This window comes from Equus przewalskii, chromosome 1, assembly GCF_037783145.1.
Source record: "Equus przewalskii isolate Varuska chromosome 1, EquPr2, whole genome shotgun sequence".
Taxonomy (NCBI): domain Eukaryota; kingdom Metazoa; phylum Chordata; class Mammalia; order Perissodactyla; family Equidae; genus Equus; species Equus przewalskii.
The window spans coordinates 29,066,830-29,085,681 of record NC_091831.1 but is presented as its reverse complement, the minus strand read 5'-3'; the positions used below and the strand labels follow the sequence as shown (position 1 = coordinate 29,085,681).

Sequence of the window (18,852 nt, the reverse complement as noted above, 5' to 3'; positions counted from 1 at the left end):
CCAGCTCAGCCTGGGAACATCTCCGGCTGATCCATCTGGATCCAAGTGTGAGAAAAGTTCATTTCAGACCCAGCTTGACATTCCCAGGTGGCAAGTTAGCACTAACATCTCAATCTGTATGCGACATTTCAATCAAGCGAGGAGTAACAAAAGCAGAACCATTAACATTCGGAGCTGTTCACCAGTGGTAATGACGGGGAAACTCGCTCAGAAACTGGAAATTACCAAAAAAGAGAGAAGTGTGTGGAGAGGTGGGGGAGGGGAGGTGGGAGGGGGCGGGGGCAGGGACGGATTTTTCTACACTTAGGCCAAGATCCAGTGTTTGGATTAATGGTTCTATTACCCGAGAAAGGGCTGCAGATTATGCTCATTCTTAAAATGTTTTTGCTGGCAATTAAACGGCTGCAGTTATTGATCTTTGTTGATTTTATGTCCTCCTAATTTGCATAATCTATTAAAGATGAATGATTCATGATGTGTTTATTATGGGGACAAACAGAATTTGCTGGAGGTACTGTCAAGGTGAGAAATGGGGCAGTGCCCAGAAACTTCATGGGCCATCTCAGAAGTGGGTCCAGCGTGTTGGCTTTTGGGCCAGGACTTTCTGGGTAGCAGTGAGCAGTGATGCAAGGAGAGCAGAAATGAGAGAGGTGGGCTTTGGGTGAGTTTTTCTAGAAAGATGTTGGCATCTGTGCAAACTGGGCTCCAAGCATGGCTGGGATATGGGAGAGGCTTTGGGTGTATTTGTAGAAATTCCCCTCAAAGATTCTTAAAAAGTTTATTTTGTTGGAGAATATGAAGGGCTTTGGTGGAAGAAGCAGAGGGGAGGCCCTTTCTCGTAGATGATTCTGGCCAGGTGTGTGCTCACAGCGAGAGAGCAGGGAGGTCATCCTGTGCCCACGGCCTGGCTTGGGTGCACCAAAGTGTTTAAGGAGCCCTCCTGACCCCCCACGTCTCAGGCACCCAGCTCATCTTCTTCCCTGGGGGACAGGAAGCTGAGGCTGCAAAGCTTCAGGGATGAGTCCTGAGGAAACTGGCCCAGGAATGTCCCAGCCCAACCTAAAGAGCCGACCTTATTGATATTCCTGCCACCTCCTGGCGCTGGAGGCTGATTTCAAACTTCACCAGCCACTTGATACAGCTGTTCCACAAGGTCAGGACTGAGAGGAGAGAGGAGCCTGGACTATTGTGTGGAGGGGAGAGTGGGGCCCAGTGGGCCAGGACACAGCTAATCACATTGCAAGCAAGGGTGGCTGCCAGAGGCTGGGGCTTGGCCCGATAGCCTCCCCTCCCCACCTTCCATCATGGAACCAAGGAGAGAGACTGATTTTTCTGGGTAGTGTTTGCAAGTTCTGCCGAGATTTTAATTTCACTGCATCACAACTCAGCAAGCTGCCAAGTCAAGCTGGTTATTTAAATTTATCACCCACTTTCCCTTCCGCCGCTGGGCTGCTCTAGCTCAGCGGCATCTCTTCTCTCCAGCCCACTGCTCTAGGCTGCTGGTCTGGAACAGAGCCGAGTCTCCCCTAAGTGATAAGGAAAAAGGGACCAGCTAGATGAGAGAGTGGGTTGGGGGTACTTTGGGCCAGGCTTCCTCAGGTTGACTGCTGTGGCTGGTACCTTCTACCAACTTCTTATCCTTCCAAAGTAGCCCACGGCGGGCCACCATCAAGCCCTCGGAAGTCCCAGGGATCTCTGGGTCAGGGCCTCTTCAGTGAGGACTCTGGCTCCAACTGTGTGCTGGTGCCTTTATTCCTTCCTGTCTCCCATCACTTTAGAAAAGATCCTCTTCCCCATGACCTCCTCACCTTGACCCCTCCCTTCCTGTGCCTGTCCAGGTCTGCAGCCATACAGGAGCACGAGGGACACTGGCAGTAATGTTGATCTGGGAGGAGAATATGAGTACTAGTTTCAGGACTCCCAAAGTCACTTGGAGATGCTTCTGGGCATTTAGAGAGTCCCTTGGCCTGGTGAAAGTCCACCCTGAAGGTGAGATTCCCTACCCTGGAGGCCAAATGGAGCAAGACGGTGCTGGAGGCAGTCAGGGGTTGTGCAGAGGCTCTCCATGTTCTCTCTAGAAGGTGAGGACTACACCGGTCCCCAGAGCTGCTGCACCAAGGGAGCTACACTGGCCTCTAGCGGGCATCACCCCCAAGCGCTGGGAGAGCTTTGTGCAAGTGTAGTTCTCGCCACCTTCATTTGAGTCCCAGAGAAGTAATGGAGGAATGAGATTGATGTCCAGAAACAAGGCAGGCTGAACTCACCAATACACAGCTGGATAAAATATAACAACAAGAATTGTTAAGACACAACCAAACCTCACTCTCTGGTGCCAGAAATAGAGGGAAACTCAAAGTCAGAGCCACATGTGAGACTGCTAGCATCACGCTGAAGGTGGACCCTAATCGGGGAGGCTGGGGTTGTAACACATCAGTCTAGAGACATGACCTTGAGCCCAAGAGAAGCAGGAAGCTAGAACTGAGTATTACCCTACATAAAGCCAGGAACAGAGCAGGACTACATGACCCATAAAGGGAAACACACCAACTCATCCCAATGGCCCAGGGAGGCTAGTGAGGGAAAAAATGTCTCCATGAGAAATGGAGATCCCAAACCTGACCCTGGTTCAGAGCCTTAATTTATACCATGAATATATGGCAGGAAATCCCAGCCAAGAACTTACGTAAAAATTTGTCCAGGATAGTAAGCCACTCAGAAACCCCAGCAGGAAGAAGGGCAAACCTTCTCTGTAGAGACATTGTACAATCCAGGGCACATGGGACTCCCACAGAAAAAAAAATCCACCGCTGAAGATGAGCTCACTATAAAAATTACACACATCATGTGAATACGGACTATCACGAGGGAGAGTTAGCAGAAGCAATAAATAGGACAATTAACACCCCCAAGAACTAGAGATCATAGAACACTCCAAAAGCAACTACAAAATAAGCGTGTTTAATATTCTAAAAAAGATCAAAGAAAAGTGTGTTTTGTGTTTGTGACAAATCTGATCCCATCCCCTTTCCCACCACCGTTCAGCAAATCATCAGATAATGGAAATCAAAAAGAACAAAGACTGAAGACCACACCTATAGCTTATTGTTTTGGGGTCCAGGAGCCATGGAAAGAGCTGAGCCTCGGGCAGCCCTGAAAGGAGAGCCTGTTCTCTGCTTATCCAAGCTCCCAGACTGGGAGTCTCAGCAGAGGATCTTCCCTTTTCTTTGGAAAAATGTCTGAATGTTAGAGAGCCAGGGACAAGGACACTACATCCTCCCTGGTGAAAAAAGAGCCTTGTTAGCTGCCCCACCCTGGGGACGAAGGGGGATGGTGGTTTTTATTCAAGAGCTTGGGAGAAACTTCTCTTGCTGCCTAGAGACTGCAGCTCTGAGGGAATCTACAGCTAAGATCCAGGAAGAAATGTGGATGCTGCCCAAGAGAGAAGTGCCCAAGGCGAGGAGAGCCAGCAGAAGATGCTGGTCTCCTGGAAGCTGGCAAATTTGAACAGAGGTGGGGGAGGCCAGTAAGGCAAAGTTCAAAGCTAAAAAGCAGAGGCTGGCCCCCGGCATCCTGGGGGCCCGTGAGGGCAGTGTGGGCTCAGCTTCTGAGAAAGAGTTGTGAACTCTTGGAGGCTCAGACTCCTTGTCCACATCTGCGATGATCAGCGAAGTGGCCTTTTAGCAGATGGAGGTGTGGACCCTGGGAATCCCTCCTCCTACCACTCAGGGAGTCCTGAGGACCTCCAGAAACTGCCTCTTTCCTGTAGTTAACAACCCTCTTCCAATGCGACAGCATTTCCCTCCATAAAACAAACAGCTTAGCCCTTGGCCAGCCCCTCTGGGGGAGGAGAGGGCAATAAAGGCTGAGAAATGTTTCTGAAGGAGGCTGGGAGCCTCCTAGCCTTGTCTGTCGGCTCAAAACCCCTGATTAGCTAGAGGAATTTAGGACACAGACATCAGAGTTCCTCTCCAACCTTGAAAGGAGAGGACTAGGGCAACTTTGACAGGGCAGCAAGTCAGAGCCCTTTACTATGGAGGCCAAACTGAGCCACAGGGCCCCTCCTCAGCACCCACGGGCCCTAGACTCTTCATCTAGGCTGAGAAGGCCCAACAGTAAGAAGCTAGCCTCCTCCAAACATCCCTGAGGCCTCCAGCCACATCCCCAAGGACCTCCAACCCCCAGCCTCAGCTCTGATTTAATTATGGGGGCATTTCCATAGCAATGAGACATTGACAGATAATACCGGTGCCCTGGACCTGCATCAGAGGGAGTCAGCAGATCAGGACTCCTTCCTGTCCTCCTTTATCCAGTCCACCTCTAGAGGGGATGGATATTGAAAAGAAGGGGTATTAATCCACTCTAGGACTGGGAGAGTCAGGCCAAATTTGAGCAGAATAAAAGCTGTACCACCCCAGTTTCCAGCCTCAATCCCACGTCCATGTCTGTGCCCAGCAGCCATCCCAATTGCAATCAACTGCCCTCTCCCGCAGGATGCCTTGGGCAGAAGCACGTTGGGCTGCTAATGGAACTAGAGAGGGGAGGAGCGACATGGGGAGGATGAAGAAGATAGGAAGGGTTCCCGGGCATCTTAGCAAAGATTTAGTTCCATGGTCTTCTAAGCTGAGCTCAAATTTGGCCCATTACCTTGGGGCTTCCTCTTGGCTCCTCTCTTCATCTCTTCCCTCCGTCCATGAGACCCAAAGCCTGAGCACGCCAAATGGACTGTGCTTGGTCTTCCACACCACGGTCTCACTAATTTATTTAGAAATCAGAGAGAGAAGCCAGTTTGAATTTGAATCAAAATATTTTCAAGAAATCAATGATCTTTATTTCAAGTGTGTATAGTAGCCAACTCAGGCTGATAGAGGGCTGCCTAGCAGGAATCATTGGACATTGCTTTCATGATTAGCTAGGTCATCGGCAACCTTTCAGCTGCTGGAGATGTTTAGAGATGCTTGGGGTGTCCCAAAGGAGAATTCTCCAAAAGGGGGATCCCCGGCAGTAAGTTTGTTTCCTCCATTATTTTGCACTTTCTAAGAAGAAGATATTGGCTAAATAAAGTCAATCAATCCAACCTTTTCTGAATGACCAGGAATCTTCAATAGTGGTGTCTCAGTGAACGTTACAGGTATGTATTGGGACCAAGGGCTCAGAAATGTCCTGATGGCCTCAAAGCCATCTAGGCAAGACCTTAAAGCCTGTTTCCCCCAGAGAGCTAGCCACCCCCCAAAGTAACAGGAAGACCCCCCCACTCCCTCCCCAGAGTGATCAGAATCCTTCCTTCCCCCACTATTAGCTGTAGCCTCAGGACAAACAAGCCAGCACTTTTTCAACTCTGAGCTTTGGGAGGCAAACCCTGCTACAATTGTTACTTCTGAGAGGGCTTTGCCGCCTTCAGCCTGGAATCCTCTCTCCTCCCGGGTGGCGGGTGGCGGGTGGTGCTGGGCTGGCAGGCAGGGAGGGAGGAAATCCCGGGGCAGGCTGGGGAAGCAGCCTAATGCTCCAGCAGCTTAAGTGGCCGTTTTCCTTGGGATTAGGGTTTCACTTACACAGAGCGCCTGAAAAACGCTGCGCTTTCGGAAGGATTAGAGCTGACAATTCAGTGCTCTCAGAGAACAAAATAAAGCCAGAGAGGAACCGGGAGAGCTGGAGTCTTGGGAGACTGTGCAAACAGGCTTAACCTCTGCCCACCCAGCACGAGGGGCTCTCTTGCTGGGAGCCCATCAGTGAGCCTGGGCCCGGCCTCTGGAGTGCCAGCCCCTGCCCAACTCCAGCCTTCATTTGCAGTTTGCTAATAGAGCCAGAGAAGGCAGCAAGGAGAAGTGAGAGGAGGGGAGGGCTAGGGTGTCTTCCCCTCTCTCTGAGCCTCAGTTTCCTCCTCTATAAAATGAGAGAGCAGGATTAGAAGATAGCCAAGTTCCCTTTCAGCTCTTTGAAAATGTGATTCTTCCCAACTCTCCCTAGCCTTAGCCCAGGATCCTGAGGCTGCAGCTCCATCCATGGTCCAGCTGTGTTAGACGGAAGCCTCCTCTTGTGGGGCCCTAGGCCAGCAGGTTACCACAGCCCAGATGTGGGCAGTGAGCTGGGAGGAGAAGGGGTGGGAAGAGCATGACTGGTTGTGTCCAGCTGGTTGGCTGGTGAGATGCAGTCCTCACTGAGCCCACACAGATCTGGGCAGCATCCCTGCCTAGGACACTCCAGGGACTAGAGGTCCAGCTGTCAGCGGGAAGTAAGATCAGCTAGAAGAGCAGCTACCCGGAGCTGCAGCACAGCCCCCTCTGCTGGAACCCAGAGCAGGCAAGCCTCAGCGTGAGGAGCTGTGGGGCCAAGACAGTGCCTAGGGCTGGGGGCCCTCACATAGGTACCCCTGGCCAAGAGGAGAAACCTTTGGGAAGAGTTGTAAACCTGGGAAATAAGAAACAAAATGAAATACGTAGAAAACTCTTTCCCTCTCCTTTTAAAGCATCTGTTATAGATTTAAAATTTGTTACTTTAGTGCATTATGTATAACTTGGATTGGTCATAAAATGATCATAATTGGTATAGTAAATATAAATGTACAGTATATTTAGGCAGTAATTACAAATTTAATAACTGTGTATTCTTGGAAGTATTACAAATGCTTGCATCAAATGCAGGCACAGACTGCCAACCTTGAAGCAATCTAATGTCTTCATTTTCACCACCTCATGAGAAGCAGACAAAACTTGAAGAGAGGATAGTAAAACAAGAGTTATGTTTTCCTACCTTAGGGTCCTCCGCAGTGTCAAGTAGATAGCAAAAGTGCTCATTTTCAGAGAAGGATGCCGAGGAAAAGCATCTCTAAACTCATTGAATATAACTTTTGCTGTATACATCTATGTCTAATAAGTCTCATTGTCTGAGCCATCACTCAGAGTAGTCCTGCTTCTTGGCTCCTTCCTTCTTATTATTTCCTTGGTCTTCCCAAGGCTGACATTTTCCTTGACATGGGATAATCTCCTCTGCTCCTTCATATGTTATTTTGCTGTTCTTTGTGTGATCTTCTTTACGGGGACAGTTCACACAGTTTCAAATAAATCAATATCTTTCTTATGCCAAAGAACAGAGGTTCTTTTGGTCTTATAAACAATGCTTATTAATCTTTGAGTCATGAATACTTTTGAGAATATGATAAAAGCCATCTAGATATTATATATGTATACCTATAACATTTTATGTATAGCTTTATATGGACTCCCTGAAGTGTATCTATGGAGTCCTACAGGATAAGTGAACCCCAATGTAAAACCCTTGCTGTAGAAAATGGAAGAATCTGAAATATGCAGGAAACAAGAAGCAATGAGATGTTCTGTTATAGGAAGGATTCACTGAGCATAGGCCCAGGTTACTTTCCTGGACCAAATACCTATTTTCTGGGTCTACAACATTTGAGAATGTCATTCTAGGATCAATTCCCAAGTATACCACTTGTCTGTAGTCCAAGATCTGCCATCTACTAGCTGTGAAATCTTGGACATAATACTTAGCCCCCCTGAGTTTTGGTTTCTCACCTATAAAATGAAAATTAAAGACAGATCAACATCATAGGTTGATATGAGGATTCGATGAGATAATACACAGAGAATATTTAGGATAGTGCCTAGCATCTAGTGGGCGCTCAATGCATGCTTGCTAGTCCAGGTGCAAGTAAAGACACAGCTCTGCCCTTGAATCTTAGACCTGACAAAACAGCATAAATTATCTGATGACTGAAATTTTTCTAATTTCTTAATAAAGTCTTTCCCTTTGCTTCTCTCTGTACTTGTAAGAGGAACTACACTTAGATTCTCCAGAACGGTTGATTTGATCTGGCCCATTTGGTAAGGAATGTCTGACAAAAGTGCACTGTCTGATTCAGATGCAGTGATTGCTGCAGAAATTGGCTTTAGAATCTTCAGGGACTTCTGCAGTTGAACTGAGAAGACATCCTCATCAAGTACAGTGCTTGTAACACTTCTGGGTACTTTAAGATTCTCAACTACTACTGTTTCTTGAAAAGCCTCTTTGTTTTTTAGAAAACTCTCAAAGGAGATTAATACTCCACCCCTGGAGTTTTACTACAGACTTTCCGTGTCAGTATTTTACTCTTTGTGTCCTGTTTCTCTTGCCTCAGCTTAATAACAGGAGTGACGATATGAGATTTCGCTTGTGGGATGACTTCTTTGCCTTTTCTTTGACTCTTTTGGGGAGTATCTGGCTGCATGTTATCATTAAAAGGCAGTGTGGTACAGACATAGCTTCAGACTTCGGCTTTATCATTTACTAGCTGTGTAGCCATGGGAAAGTCATTATGCCTCTGTGCCTCCATTTTCTCAACTTTAAAACAAAGAAGTTAGACTGATCATCTCAAGAGCTCTTCTATCTTTAAAACTTTGTAATTTTAAGAAGCAATATCCAACATGAAATGCCCATCCTCTTGTAATCTGTGGGGTTTTATCCATTTGTGACTCTTGGTGCTGTTTTCATGTTACTGGCATTGTCAGTGAGCAAAGCAAATACTTTACTGCTTCCTGTCTTCTGTTGGATGACACATATTTTATAACTGATGTATTCTGCCGTGTAGCTGTTTTCTCCTCTTTCTGTGCTTTTGCTTGTTTGTTTTAAGGACCTGGCTGTGCTGTCTTACAGTTTTAGAGTTTGTCTCCGCTCCCATTTGTTGATACGTCTGTAGTAATGCAAGGCCCAGCGCTCTGTCGGGTCTTCCTTGCACAGATGCCATTACCCATTCATATTTTCTCACTCAAAGAGGCTTGCTCAAAGAATGCTGCTGGGCAAATGGTATGACAGTCTTAGTAATTTGAAAACTTCCTGCAGAATGTGTTTTCCATTATTGACAATGGTGTTCCAGAAGAATATATAGCTCTAGCAAGGGTTTGGTCAATTTTTTCCTGCTCTTCAGGTGTCACCTGTGTGCTAATGAAGCGATTGAGAGTGTTCTGTATGCAGTGGCTTGCACCTTTGTTGGCTCGGGGTCCTGAATGGGTGCCTCTTTGTGGTGATGATGATATTACAGAATCTGTAGCAGCAGAAGCACAGCTGTACATAGAACAGCAGGATCCCGCGCTCTTCCTCATCACCGGCCTCTTCTCTCACATTTTAAAAACGTCTGCATAGCACTTCCCAGATTCAGTTTTTTAAATAGAACTTGGAAACGTGCCTTTCAATCAACAGTTCAGTGGGTACCTTTCAGCATGCAAAAGTTTCTATATGGTGGAAGTTGGCCTTACCATTTCACAAGAGAAAAAGCCCATAGAAATAAAGATTGCAATAGGGGTGCTGCGAGGTTAGCTGGAAACACCTGTCTAGTCATCTAGCCTTTCTTCCTCTCTCCTGAAGCTGGGTAGGGATTGTGTGACAAAACCTTAGATTACAAGGAATTCATGTGTGACAGGTTGGAGGAACCATGCAGCTGAAAATCAGAATTCAGATGCATTGAAATTCCTGTTTATTAAGAAGCGTATACTTCTTTTCTGGCTGCTTTGTAGATGTTAAGAGCACAGGACCAGGAAGAATTGGGTTTCTGCATCTTTCTGATTTCAAAACCTCTGCCTCTTCCCTACTCTCCTCTGTCTTGGGCCTTTTTTGACCAGTAAATGCCATATTATTAATCTCTCTAGGGACTGATAGATGTTGCTGTCCTTGCCTACTTCAGGTCCACTCCGCTGAGAGATGGTCAGGAGAAGTGTACCTTTTATTGACAACAGAAGTGTCAATGAAAGAAAACCCACAACAAAGCAAACACAAATTCTTCCTTCTATCTCTCTAGGAGTCTGACGTGATCTCTTGTCTGAGAGTTCTACTCTGTTGTTTGTTCTTGAGTTTTAGGAAATGTAAGATATTAACCATATTAGATAGATATAGAGGAAGATCATTCTATTGTATGATAAAGCTGAGTCACGATACACGAGTCCCTCACTGTAAATCTTTCATAATCCTATAAAAATTCACAATCCACTGTGCAAACCATTTTTAGAGAAAAATCAGATTCCAACATTTACATTTTGTCCCAGCCTTTACCTCTTCATAGGAGACCAACATAAATGAAACATATAGAAAACAATATAACTCACCTGGAATTGGCTATAAGTGAAATAGAGTGATAGAGAATTAATCAACAAGGATTTATTGAGCACCTACCACGTTCTCAACTCTGCAAGACAGAGCAGAAGACAGGACCCTGCCTCAGTTTGTTTATGATCTGTTTGAGGAAGCAAGCCATAATGTGAAACAACAGGGCTGATGCATTATGAAACATAATGACATAGTAAACCATGGAGCACGGCCACTATGAAGTTCAGAAGAGAGAAAGCTCCTTGGTGAGCAGGGATTTTAAGGCTTGTGCTGGAAGGAGAGGGAAACTATGAAGAAGAAGAAAACGATACCACAAAAGTACAGAGGTTTCACAGCACACAAGCCAGTGAAAACAGCCAAACTAAACAAAGAGGGGTGAGAATGAGAGCTAAGAAAGTTGGGTGGGGAGAGTACCTGGGAGGTTTTGGAAGCCTGGCAGGGTTTAGATTCAAACTGTAGATACAGAAAATCAATGACAGCTTTTACAAGGGAAGTGGTTTGATGAAAGCAATGTTTCACGAGGACTAGCCCAGCATCCACATTTGGGATAGACCAGGGGGGAAGGATGTGAAGCAGGGAATATAAGTAAAAAAAATGTTGTGGCAAACAAAGGACAGGTGCTCAGGAACTGAGCTAAAGAGGTGGTGGAGGAAATGGAGACTGCAAGATATAACAGACGTTGCAGAGGAGAATTGACAACACTTGGTTACTGACTCATATAGAGGGGGAGGAAAAAGGCTATAACAAGAAGGATCCCAAAGTATTTGGTCAGATGGTCTTCAGAGGGTCCCTTCGAGAGGGAAGAAGAGTCTGCTTTTATTCCTGTCAGGTTTGAGGTGACAGTGGGACAGCTAATAAGAATGTACAGCGGGAAGCTGGAAACACCTAAGGTGTATCTCTGTCTACTTAGGGAGGGATGACTCACTCAGATGCTTTAAGGTAGGAGTGAGCAAACTCACAGGTCTCAGAAAAGTAGGGGGTAAGTTCGCCTTCGAGGGCAGAGTGGCAAGGAGAGAGAGGCACTTTGGAATAGCCATCGGCAGGATGAGGACTAGGGCAACTGACGAAAAGCAAGTGAATTTGCCAGGACATGCTTCCTTCTATGACTTCCTCCAGCCACAACTTGCCTTCCAGGGCTGGACAGAGGCACTAGAGTGGGAGAGGTACTGGCTGAAGAGGAGGATAAGGTGAATCTGGAGGAGATAAATGGGAGCCGGGAGACCAAGGAGAGGATAAAGTAGTCTCTAGGGCATGGGAGTGTGGGAGAGGGGAGAGGGTAAATTATTGTCATTAGAGATTGGAGCATACTAAACTGCAAAAGGAGGTGGTGACCCCTTCATGGTGATGGAGGGGGCAGGCAAGGAAGGGAGGTCGCTCAGGTGCAGCTGTGCTCCAGAGGTGATGTCTGTGGACCATGGGTATCTCCCTAATATTGACTTGCTCTGCCTTCACTCCAAGACACTGCTAAGGAAAGCCCTGTCTCCCACGCTCCAGACTCTAGCTAGAGGCCTCCAGGGACAGAAGTCCAGCAGCTGGTTGGGGGAACAGGTTTTGCTCATTGGAACTTGATCTGATCTACTTGCACTGTTGGCTCAAAGCTCTTGATTCACTTCAGGGATGGTTTTCTATCATTTAAATGCCATAAACACTAACAGCAAAATAGCCTACTGGCTGGTCCCCTGCTCTCCACACCTGCCAGGCCCAGCACCTGCAGCTCCACTTGGAGAGGACAAGGAATACCCATCAGCCCTGTGTGAGTGGCGGTGGGGTGTCCTCCAAGCGTGAAGGAAAGTTAGGTGTTAGAGAGGGGAGAGGTGAGCATGATGATGAAGGTCCTTTTGGCTACTGGAGAGACCACAGCCGAATATCTTGCTGGGAAGGAGGAGTAAAACCAGGTCATTGCCCTCCCTTCTCCAGCTGGGTTTGGGCTACAGAGAGACATAAGCAAAGGCAAACACACACACACACAAATGCACAGAGACACAGAGCTACACAGAGCAGAGGTGCATACACTCAGCTGATCATAGGACAAACATTTAGGTAACAAGCTTAGCCACATGTAAAGGCACACGTGGACCTGCTCAGTCAGATGTACCCCCACATGTCTGCACACGGCTCTTTCTTTTCCGAGAGTTTCCTTTCCATGGGGTACCCTGGTGTGAGTAGAGGCAGGTCCCTCTCTTCCAGGCCTCACCCCTTCCCCTTTGTGTTTTTCCAGGTCGTGACATGGCGAGCACCACTCTGCCTGGTTATCCCCCTCACGTGCCCCCCACTGGCCAGGGAAGCTACCCCACCTCAACCCTGGCAGGAATGGTGCCTGGTAGGTGACAATGCTGCAGCTGCCTAACTTAGGTGGGGGTTACTAAATTGTGGGTGAGCTGCTGAGTGGTCTGTAGTCTGAGGCTGGGGGTGGGGGAGACCCAATATCCCCTCCCCCAAACCACTGCCCTTCTATCCCTTTCTCTCCCTGGGGCTGCAGTGGATCCCTCACCCTCTCTCTTGAGCAACCCCGGGCGGGAGCTTGCAGAAATGCCCCCTTGTGTGCACCCTACTGCATGTCATGGCCCCCACCCCAGTGCCCACCCACCCAAGCCTGTGCCCAGGGAGCACTCAGCCTCAGTTCTGCCCTCAGTGCCCCAGCCCACCCCCAGCCAGCTGACACTGCTTGGAAGAGCCTGCCCTGGTTTCCATGGAAACTTGGAGCCAAGAACCATTTCTAGGGGCATGTCAGTCATTCAGACAAAGCCACCCTGGTCCACATCAACCCAGAGGAAAGACTAGTGTCAAGAACTGACCCCACACCAGGGAGAGGAGGGAGCTAGTCCCTAAGGAAAAAGGAAGAGAGGGCGGGCTGTGGCAGGAACCAGAGACTTTGGCTTCAGAGAGACAAGCTAGAGCACCCCCACATCTCAGAGGAACCCGGGCCCTCATTGCTCCTGGGGGCTCTGACCCATCCCCTGTCTGAGAGGAGGTGGGTTTGGGCTGTATGGGTCAGAGAGGCAGAGGCAGTATTTAGGGTCTGGTGACTGCAGCTGGAGGTTGGGCTCTCCCCAACCCCTCACTCCAGATTGGGAGCTGGGCTTGAAGCCAAACAGAGTTGAAGCTCCTATTTGCACAAACACCAAAAACTCTTGTCTTAAGAAGGTTGAGACTGGGCCTGCAACACACTACCGTTGGCTGCCCTCTTGTGTGCCCATTCCCTAAATCTCAACTCTCATGGGAGGGGTGATGGATCGAAGAGGGTAACTGGACCCACCATCCAGGGATAGCCCTGGGTAAGCAGGCTGGGGCGGGGGATGGCAAAGGGGGAGACTGCTGCAGGATGGTGTAGAATTGGGACTGAAGGGAGTTAGAGGAACTGGGTAAGGAAAGCTGGGAGGTGTGGGGGGATTCCTGCCCAGATTTGGGATGAGGGAGTAGAAGTGTTGAGGGCAAGGAGATTCTTCCGGGAAGGTCCTAGCATGAGTAGGTGGAGGCTGGAGAAGGTCTTAGCGAGGTGGGGGTGAGGGAGGCGGGGGAAGTCTGCAAGGAGGTGGGGATGTGGGGAGCTGCACAGAGCTCATGGTGGCAAGGGGGGAGTCGTTAAACAGAATCTAGTGCTGATGAGGAAATTACACTTGTTTCATTAGCGATGGGGAAGGAGATAGCTCAGTTCCTCTTGGTCACAGTTGAGCTCAGAAGCTCATTATCCTGCTGCACGCATGCTTTCCCTCCTCGTCAATAAACAGGCTTTCCAGTGGCTGCATCTCCCACCCCCACCCCAGCTCCCTCTCCGAGAGGGGCCCCCTTCTCCTCTACTTAACCCGCGGTTAGGGATCACTGTAAACAGTCTGGGGTCATCACACAGGAGAAAGGGCGAGGGGGAAACCCGGAGGCCTGGCCTTTCTCCCGCGGAGGGAGGGAAGCAGCTTCCGACGTCTCCCAGCCCACGGGGCCCTCCGCTCACCGCTTGCGGACCGGCGGGCAGTGCACCTGCTTCCCGCCTCCTCCCTCCCCTGCTGCGTGACCCATGTATCGAATCTCTGGAGGGAAAGGCGGGAGGGTGGTGTTTCCCAGCATAGCCCCCATCCCTTGCATTGGCACCGTGCTGAGATGCCATTCTTAGGACTTTCTGGGACAAAGTGTCCCGAGGGCCTTTCTTCGCCACTCTCCCCTGCTGCCACCCCGTGGGGCTATGGCTCCTAGAACCAGAGTCTCCACTAAAAAGGTCCTGGCCCCCAACGCAGCGGGATAGGAGCGCCCGGACCCGGAACAAACCCTTCCTGGGTGGCCTGGAGCGCCTCCGCGGGAGAGCCCCGGGCCAGCATGGCCCGGCTGGCCCCTCCACGCCCGTGTGCGAGGCGCGTCGGTGCTTCTGCACCCCCCACCACCACCACGGGCTCTCCCCAGGCGGACCTGGTAGGCTGCTCTGCCTCCGCCTGGCCCGCACGCCCACAGTGCGCACTGCCCCGCCCGCCGCACCTGCACCTCGGACCCAGGGGAGGCCGCTAGCTGGGCACGTCGGGTCCGCCCCGGCGTTGCGCGTGTCTGATCCCCACTCCTCCACCCGCCCGCAGGGAGCGAGTTCTCCGGCAACCCGTACAGCCACCCCCAGTACACGGCCTACAACGAGGCTTGGAGATTCAGCAACCCCGCCTTACTAAGTGAGTACGCCACCTGGCTGGCCGGCGGCTCAGCGCGTCCGCCCGCCGGCCAGCTCGGCCGTGCTGCTTTCCCGGCCCGGGTCCGACTCCCCGCGACCCGACCTTCGGGGGCCACGCCGGGCAGGCTCGTTAGTGCAGCACCGAGGCCCCGGGATCCCTTGAGGACGCCCGCGCCTCTCGCCGCTTCCCTCCCCGGTCGCTGGGAGGCTCTGCGCCGCCCGCATCTCGGCCCCGCTCTGAAAGGTCCGCAGTTGGGCGACGGCGGTCACCGATCGGGTCCCTATGAATGAGGCTCTCCTGGGGACGCCTGGCCCCGCAGCCCCGCCAAGGTCTCCCTGCCCGGATCTCGCCAGACCCCAGCCCCGGGAGGTCTTTTCTTTGCTTTTCTTTCCTTTTTTGTTCTCCTGTTTGTCCTCTCACCCAGCCCATTCTTCTCCTGTGTTAACTTCCAGGTTCCCCTTATTATTATAGTGCCGCCCCCCGGGGCTCCGCCCCTGCCGCTGCTGCCGCTGCCTATGACCGCCACTAGTTACCGCGGGGACCACATCAAGCTTCAGGCCGACAGCTTCGGCCTCCACATCGTCCCCGTCTGACCACCCACCCCGGAGGGAGGGAGGACCGACGCGACGCGGAGCCTCCTGGCCACCGCCCGAGCCCCACCCCCATCCCAGGACCCCTGCAGCCCTTCACATCACCCCGTCGAAGGCAGACAGGACGGGTGGAGCCGCGGGCGGGACCCTCAGGCCCGGGCCCGCCGCCCCCAACCCCGCCCGCCGCCCCTCCCCACCTGCCTGGACTGCGCGGCGCCGCGAGGAAGGCCCGACCCAGTTCGCCTCGGCCTCGCCCGAGCCAGCTCCGGAGCCCACCGGCCACACCGCGGGACTCTGCCCGGGCCCGCCGTTGCGTGCGGGGGACACGTCTCTGTGACACACAATCAGCGCGAACTGCAGCGCGGCCCAGCCCCGGAGCAGCTCGCCTCGGACGCTCCGGCGCCGGGTGGCTTCGCTGGAGGGACTGGGAGAAGGAAATTAGGAACAAAACGATTTTCTACAGAAGGAGGAAAAGCCTCCTGCAGAACCATCGGGGAAAAGTCCTTACTCCCGCGCCAGCCGGACTGCCCCCACCTCCCGAGTGTGCACAGCCCCAGAAGGTGGAATGGAAAGCGGCCGGGCTGTAGGGACAGGGTTTGGGGTCGTCAGGTCTTTCCAAGTTTGGGACCCAAGGCACGCAGGCCCCAGCAGCCCACACGCCTGAGCCCGGCTCTTGGCTATTCCCTCCTCCACCTGAACGGCCCGGTTCCCCAAGGCCCAGGCACTCCTACTAGTGACCAGACTCTCAGACCCGCCTTGCCCCTAGCTCAGCGTCTCTTCCGTCTGCTGACCTCCCAGTTTCCCCTCCTGCTCGTCCTTTTCCCATCCCACGACTGCTCTGCATCTCTCCTTCCTAACTCGCCGCCCATCGGAGGCTCTCCGGTGCCTGCCTACCGCAGGACCAGTTTCCATAGGCCGCGGGCACTGGTCTTCCCGGAGCGGTTACTTGAGGTCCCCTCCTCCAGCACAGACTCTCGATCTGCCAGTGGTAGGAGCAGTTTCTGACCTGGCGTCCCGGCTGCGGCCGCGTGGAAGTGGGGGGCTGCCCGCTCCACCCCCACCCACCCGTCCGCCCCTGGCCGCCTCCTCTGGCAGGAACTGAACAGAACCGCAAAAAGTCTACATTTATTTAATATGATGCAAAATGGAAAAACAAAACAAAAACCCAACAGGCTGCTGCTTTGTAGAAAGACGGTGTGTGTCGTGTGAAGGCAAAGCCCCGTGTATATAACCCCGCCCCCTCCGCCCCGCCCCGCCCGGTAGAGTCCCCGCTGCCCGCCCGCCTTGCCTGTAGATACGCCCCGCTGTCTGTGCTGTGAGAGTCGCCGCTCGCTGGGGGGGAGGGGGGGACACAGCTACACGCCCACTAAAGCACAGCACGTCCTGGGGGAGGGGGGCATTTTTTATGTTACAAAAAAAATTACGAAAGAAAAGAAATCTCTATGCAAAATGACGAACATGGTCCTGTGGACTCCTCTCGCCTCTGTTTTGTTGGCTGTTTCTCTGTAATTCCGTGTTTTCGCTCTCTCCTCCTCATCTCTCTCCTCCGCGTCTCTCCCCTCTCTCCAGCTCGCCCTCTTCTCTGCTTCTCTCCCCCTCCGTCTCCGTCTCCGTCCTCGTCTCTCTGTCTCTGTCCCTCCCTCGGCCTCTCCCCCAAGCCCTGCCCCGGCTGCCTCGCCCTCGCAGGCCAGATCAGAGGTGGCAGCTCCACCCCCGGGCTTGCCCCCTCGAGGCCGTGCCCCGTGGGCCCTGGGCCACCGGCGGCCGGGCCGCCCCGCCCCGTAGTTGCTCTCTCGGTAGCGGCGATGCGCCCTGCATGTCTCCTCAACCCTGGATCGTGACGACTCGAAATAACAGAAACAAAGTCAATAAAAGTGAAAATAAATAAAAATAAAAATCCTTGAACAAATCCGAAAAGGCTTGGAGTCCTCGCCCAGATCTCTCTCCCCTTCGAGCCTTTTTATTTGAAAAAGAAAACAAGAAAAGAGAATAGTTTAAGGAAAGTGCCGGCGCCCAGCCGGGCTCCAGTGGCCGGAGCGGGGCGGCGAGGGCGCCAAGGTTCGAACTCCGAGGCCCGGCCCATCCCAGTCCTTGTGGGGCTGGCCAGGCGGGGGCCCCAGACCCGGCACCCAGCCGAATCCTCGAAAGACCCCTCGACAGCTCTGGTCTCCTTAGCCACTTTCAGCGCGTCGGTTCGTTTTGATTCTTTTCTTTTTCTTTTTCTTTCTTTCTTTTGTGCACATGAGAAATAAATAATAATAATAAATAATAATAATAAATAATAATAAAATTTTGTATGTCACTCCCCATGGCTCCAGGTTTGTCTCTCCCTGTCTCTGGGACAGGCCTCCCCTCGTATTGGTTGATCCTAAAGAACCCCCTCAATGATCCTCCCAACTATACCCCCACTGCAACCCCCCTCCCACCCCTTGGCCAAGGCCCTCTTGGCGGCAGCTAGAAGCAGGCAAAAGCCCACACGAGCCTACCTTTCAGTAGCCACCGTCCCCCACCCATCCCCACCCACCCCCGCCCTTGGGGCAGGGAGCTTTCGCTTTGCAAACAACTTCGACTTACGCGTCTATACCAGCCTGATTCGGTCGCCCTGCCTCTCCACCCGCACCCAGATGTAGGGTGTAGGCTCTCAGTCTGAGGCCTTCTCCCTATGGGTGGGAGTTTGTCTACTGTCCTGTCTCCTTCCTCCGCTTATCGGCGCTGCAGCAATTTTATCCCCGGAGTCCGCGCAGAGACCACAGAGACCGCAGACCCGTGCCACAAGTTTCCTCGCTGCGCATTTACTTCTGGGCCCGGACAGTGCTTAGCTCCGCGGTGACTCGGGGAGAACCTGCCTGCTCAAGGGACCTTGCGCGCCCCCTGTGTCTTGCGGAGTCCCGGGGCCCTGGCGGGCAGCAGCTAGGACTGGTGGAGAGGGCGCGCAGACGCCTACGTCCCGTCGGTCGGTGGCTTCCATTTCTGCTCGTTTGCGTGGGTCTTTACGTCTCTGGATGGGTTTGGGGGTGCGGAAGTAGGAGAACCGTTTGTTTCTTCTTGTGCCTTATTGTTCTTTTGCCTGGGTCCGCAGTGAAGGATCTGTGCATCTGTCCGTGTGTCTCTGTTCTTGTTTTGGGAAGGGAGGGAGCGATTGTCAGAATTGTACAGGCTGCCCCTGGGATACTTGACAAGGATCCCCTCTCCATGCCTTCGGCAACTTCCCAACTCCAGCCCTCCCACAAAGGCCACAGCTCCACCTCGTCCCTGCCCTTGGATGCTTTCCTTCTCTGCTCCTGGGAAAGCTTCCCAGCTCAGCTTCCTTCTCTGCCTCCTCCCACTTGAAAGGCTCTTGAAGCTCTGAGCTCCCAGGGATGGCTGGGGGCCTGCAAGCAGGGCCTGGAGGCAAACTAAGGAGTGACCTTCCCCTTGGCTGGGGGCAGCGTCTCCCAGTTGCCTTCTTGGCACCAGGATTCCAGAGGCCTATCTTTCCCCAAGCCTGTTTGCCCAGCCTCACCCCCATCACGACACTGCAGGACCCC

The 18,852-nt window shown here is 52.0% G+C and overlaps 1 protein-coding gene across 7 annotated transcripts in view; it reads left to right on the top strand.

Annotated features, from left to right (window-relative positions):
• PAX2 (paired box 2) overlaps positions 1–17,630 on the top strand; it is a 91,959-nt gene extending 74,329 nt beyond the window's left edge. For 4 of the 7 annotated variants that reach the window (XM_070558853.1, XM_070558827.1, XM_070558845.1 and 1 more), the window contains 3 exons: positions 12,311–12,412; positions 14,649–14,735; positions 15,188–17,630. In XM_070558853.1, coding sequence (XP_070414954.1) covers positions 12,311–12,412; positions 14,649–14,735; positions 15,188–15,264 — 266 coding nt within the window. In that variant the 3' untranslated portion in view covers positions 15,265–17,630. The remainder of the gene's footprint in view (positions 1–12,310; positions 12,413–14,648; positions 14,736–15,187) is intronic. The other 3 variants (XM_070558812.1, XM_070558837.1, XM_070558808.1) reach the window with 1 other exon arrangement.
• The last annotated feature ends 1,222 nt before the right edge of the window (positions 17,631–18,852 follow it).